The sequence below is a fragment of the Pteropus vampyrus genome, unplaced genomic scaffold (genome assembly GCF_000151845.1).
Source record: "Pteropus vampyrus isolate Shadow unplaced genomic scaffold, Pvam_2.0 Scaffold99, whole genome shotgun sequence".
Classification (NCBI taxonomy): Eukaryota; Metazoa; Chordata; class Mammalia; order Chiroptera; family Pteropodidae; genus Pteropus; species Pteropus vampyrus.
The window spans coordinates 2,801,005-2,805,388 of record NW_011888880.1 but is presented as its reverse complement, the minus strand read 5'-3'; the positions used below and the strand labels follow the sequence as shown (position 1 = coordinate 2,805,388).

At 37.3% G+C, this 4,384-nt stretch overlaps 1 protein-coding gene across 1 annotated transcript in view; it reads right to left on the bottom strand.

The window, feature by feature from the left end:
- Positions 1–162: 162 nt before the first annotated feature.
- LOC111742687 (hydroxyacid-oxoacid transhydrogenase, mitochondrial-like) overlaps positions 163–4,384 on the bottom strand; it is a 6,121-nt gene continuing 1,899 nt past the window's right edge. The window contains exons 4-7 of the mRNA XM_023533277.1: positions 2,414–2,460; positions 987–1,040; positions 654–808; positions 163–504 (exon numbers count right to left, since the gene is read on the bottom strand). Coding sequence (XP_023389045.1) covers positions 198–504; positions 654–808; positions 987–1,040 — 516 coding nt within the window. The 5' untranslated portion in view covers positions 2,414–2,460 and the 3' untranslated portion in view covers positions 163–197. The remainder of the gene's footprint in view (positions 505–653; positions 809–986; positions 1,041–2,413; positions 2,461–4,384) is intronic.

Below are 4,384 nucleotides of genomic sequence, written 5' to 3'. Positions count from 1 at the left end.
AAGGTTTAGAGGACTAACCTGCGACAGAGAGATCACACTGATTTCTCACACACTGATTTCTTAGCTTTAATCTGCAGACTTTCCTACCACTAAACCAAATTGTCTCTATCTGTGCATAATGAAGATCAGAATTTAAACATAAATGAATTGCTACCTGTTTGGGTCTCCCAACAGAGTACTACACTGACATGAAGAAATCAGAAAGCTTTGGAAACACATGCCCTAAAAATCCTGGCTTGCATCTTTCCTAAGGCCTTCTGACAACTGCAAAATAAAACAAACAAACAAGCAAATAAACAGTGTTTACCTGCAATCAGAGGCTTAAGAGGCACAGACACGGGCTTTCCCTTCCCAATGGGGGCACTGACATAATCTAGGAAATCAGAGTGAAGGCTGGACGCATACAGGTTAGCAGCTTTACAGGTGTCCATGGTGGAGCCACCACCCACAGCAACATACGCATCAAAAGCTCCCTTTCTGGCAAACTCAATAGCTTCCAGGAAGCTTGGAGAAGGGAACAGAAAAACAATTATGTCATATTTTTCAGAAGTAAATTGCCATGACATTAAGAGAGGCCTGGGACAAGTTTTAAGCAAACAGCGATACATACTAGCTTCCATTTAAAGTAAACAATAATAATAATAAAAAAATACCTTCTATCAGTTGGTTCTACTCTCACATTATCATAAACCTTGAAGTTGATGCCATTCGTCACTAGAGAATCCATAACTATTTGTACGGGAGGGAGCTGGGAAAGGTTCTTGTCTGTCATTAAACAAACATTTTTAGCACCCATGTTCTGTAGGTCCTACAATAACAAAAATAATTTATAAGTTAAGTTCGATGGCACTAGAAATGTAATAAACACTTCTGGCAACCTTAACATTGAACATTTTTAAAAACGAAGAACTCAGCTGTTGTCAAGTTGTACTTTTTAAAAAGATATGTAACCTCTACAGTAGCCTCTAGACATCTTAAATACTTGCCATTCCCACTTCCTTCGTAACCCCTGCTCCGTATCTAATATTTGAAACAGCCATCTGAAAAATAAAAAAGATTTAGGTAATGGGTGTATTAGAGATTTGATCATTTCATTTCTAAAAGCCTGAAATAGTTCTTCCTTGTCTCGAGAATAAAGTATATATTCTGCAGCATGGCCTCCCAGGTCACCCGCATCAGGCCTCAGACTCATCGTACTTCTTTAAGCAAACCATGCCTCTAGTCACATTGGAATTGCATACCTTTTCCCACACACTTCATAACCTCTCAGTGGTTCCCTCAGCTTGAAATGCCTGCCTTCCCTTAGCTGCCTTCACAGCTAAGTTACCTCTCAAATTTCGTCTTATTTTCCACTTTAAATGTCGCTGACTCTTGTATTTTTCACCCCTTCATTCGCTCAGCTAACCATTCATCATCCAACCATTCATCTATCCAACTATCCTGGCATGCATGTATCCATCCATCCATCCATCCATCCATCTGTCCATCCATCCATCCATCCATCCATCCATCCATCCATCCATCCATCCATCCATCCATCCATCGATCCATCCTCCCTCCCACCCAATGCTACTGAGTGCCTGCTATGTTCCAGGCACTGTGCTAGGCTCTGGTTACACAGCTACGAACAAGGGGAACAAGGCCTCATTAAGTTTACAGAAGAGAGAAGAGTTTTTATATTGATGGGTGATGAGTCACTTTTGGCTCAAAGACATGTTTTGTTTGATCCATGTTATGTTTAAATTCCTTATGTTTGAATTGGCTAATAATTCTTAAAAACCCAGGATTAAAAAAATCCAGTGTGACTGTCTGCTCTCGCTTGGATAATTGGGCAACACGGGGCCTGCCCTCCTATGGGGCAGCAGTCACGTGGGGCTGAGTGGAGGCTGCATCCTTCAGATAGGCCTATGCTCAGTAAACTTAGCACGGGCCTCACCCAGCCTGTTCATGCATGCTTTACTGTCAGGCCCCTGCTGGCATTTACCTTATCACTCCTGAACTAGGCAGAGACAGTATTTAAACAAATAATTATGTAATTACAGAATTAATTGTTCCTATATTCTTGTGCCAAAAGATTACTTGGACATCTTTTGGGATTGTTATAATTTCAAAACTAAAGAAGAATTAACATACAACATATATAATAAGTTGGAAAGTTTGTAGAACCAGAAACCTGTCCTATTTTAATGGCTATACAGAAGACAGTATTCTAAATATTATTCATGTTATCAGAAAATTTATATTCCATTATCCTAACAAGGTACTTGGCAAAATAGTCCCTGATCATATCATGAAATTAGGGAACACCAATTAATTACAGATTTCAAATGAGATAATAATGCATTAGCAAAATATCCTATTTGTATTTTTTTCAGGTCATTTATAAAAGAAATAATGGATTGATTGAATTTACCTCAAAGGCATAATCTGTTGTTTTCCCAGAAGGTGAAAATCCAGGGGCTAGAAATGTAAAACTTAGCATCAGAGTAGGCCTCAAAAACAAGGCGAAATATTGCTATTTGATGGTAAATTGGTATCCCAGCAGTGAACATAAGCATCTCTCTTGAAGCCTTACCTAAAATATATTGTTCAGGTTTTACTGTTGCATATTAAAATTAAACTTGCATTTTAAGACTATGTAATGCTAAGTTGATGCTGACTGTATGAAAATAAAGTATATTCTCCACTGATATTAAAAAATACTTTTGAAAACATAATGTGTAAAAATCTTTTAGGAAAAAATCTTCTAGACTCCCAAGTTATTTTAGAGAACAACTATTAGTAAATTCATTAGAGTTCTGCTTATACTTCTTATTACCACCGTGATCATTTAAGATTTTTTCCCCATGGAGGTTACTTAACACAGTAAGATATTTCTATTTTTCAAACTTATACATATAAAAAATTTAGTTTTCTTAGTAAAATTTACTGAAATATATAAACTAATATTTCTTTGCAAAGCATCCAGTTTTAGTTGTGGCAAAAATGGTTTTTCTGTGATAGTGGAACAAGAGGGCCCCACTAAATGAATTCTATCCTCATTTTTATCTACTTTTTAAAATCAGTTCTGGTTAGTCATAAGATTAAATAAAATGTCTACAAAACAATTTTTACTACTTTTTCTTTTTAAAGAAAAAGAGACTATAACTAGACGACAATCTACCTTCAGTTAGCTGAGGGCCAGGGTATCCTTAATGAAAATTCAAATTTCTTTGATCCCTACTGGCTTTAAAGAAATAATCTATTACTTCTGTGATTAAAGTTTGGGAAAAGACATAAATTGGGTCCTATTAAATAGCGAGGTTATCTTTCCCTAAATTATTAATTTTATTCCCCCAAATAGGACAGTCCTGATTCTTTCTTGAAATCGAGTAAGAAATGAAGAAAACCAGCTGAAGACAAAATTCTGCATATGTTCATGAGGGCCTGAAATTCTGGGGATGCTACTGCTTGGTAGATGGCCGTTAATGAATGACAGGCCCCTTGGCTTGTCCTCAAGTGTGAGTCACTGCAGCGGCAGGCAAAGCCCTCAGCCATTTTATCAGTTCCGCTCCCTAACAGGCTTCTCTGCGGGTTTTTGCTTAGGATCCGGTCGGGCAGGCCCCCTTCCTTTCTATCCCTCTCGCTGTGCTGTTTAGATGTGACCTTTCCTTCTAAGAGGTGAAATCAGTGTTTGTGTCAGTGATGCATGTGACATTCTGAGGACATGCTGAAGCTCCAATGAGCTTCCTGCTGCTCTGTGGACAATGGAACTGGTAAGGATTAAGATGTCTGTGGACTCTGAAAACTTTTGTCATTATTTTTAATTATTAAAAAACAGAATGTTATTTAAAAATGGATGCAAATAAGTTTTTTTTTTCCCCCCTTCTAGGAACCACCTCATTCTCTAGCCTCTTTCTTTTTTGGAGATGTATTCGAAACTTCCAAAGATTTCATCTTGATTAATTCTGTTTGATGAATTCAGACAATCTGAAAACCCTATCCACACCACCAAGTTCAGCTTTGGCACATCATTCTATCTAAAACAGAAAAACATTACAAATAGTACTGAATATATATTTGAGCCAAATATATAATCAGTAGCATACATGCCGCTAACATCAGATAACTAGAACTACACATTACCAATTTCGAATGAGAAGACAACCATTTTTATCAACCTTCTCATGTCCCTTGATTTTCTTGCTTTACCCTTTGCCCAAGTGTATCATAAGTGCCAACCGTGGAAAAAAACACTGTGGCCAACATAAAAACACAAATTGTATTGTTACCTTGTGAATAAGTATGAGAGTGAGTTGGGCACTGGCATCTAGGGAAAAGAAAAAGAAAAGAAAAAAATATAAAGTGAAACTGGAAGAGCAAAAGCTAAGAAGCCTGAACGTCA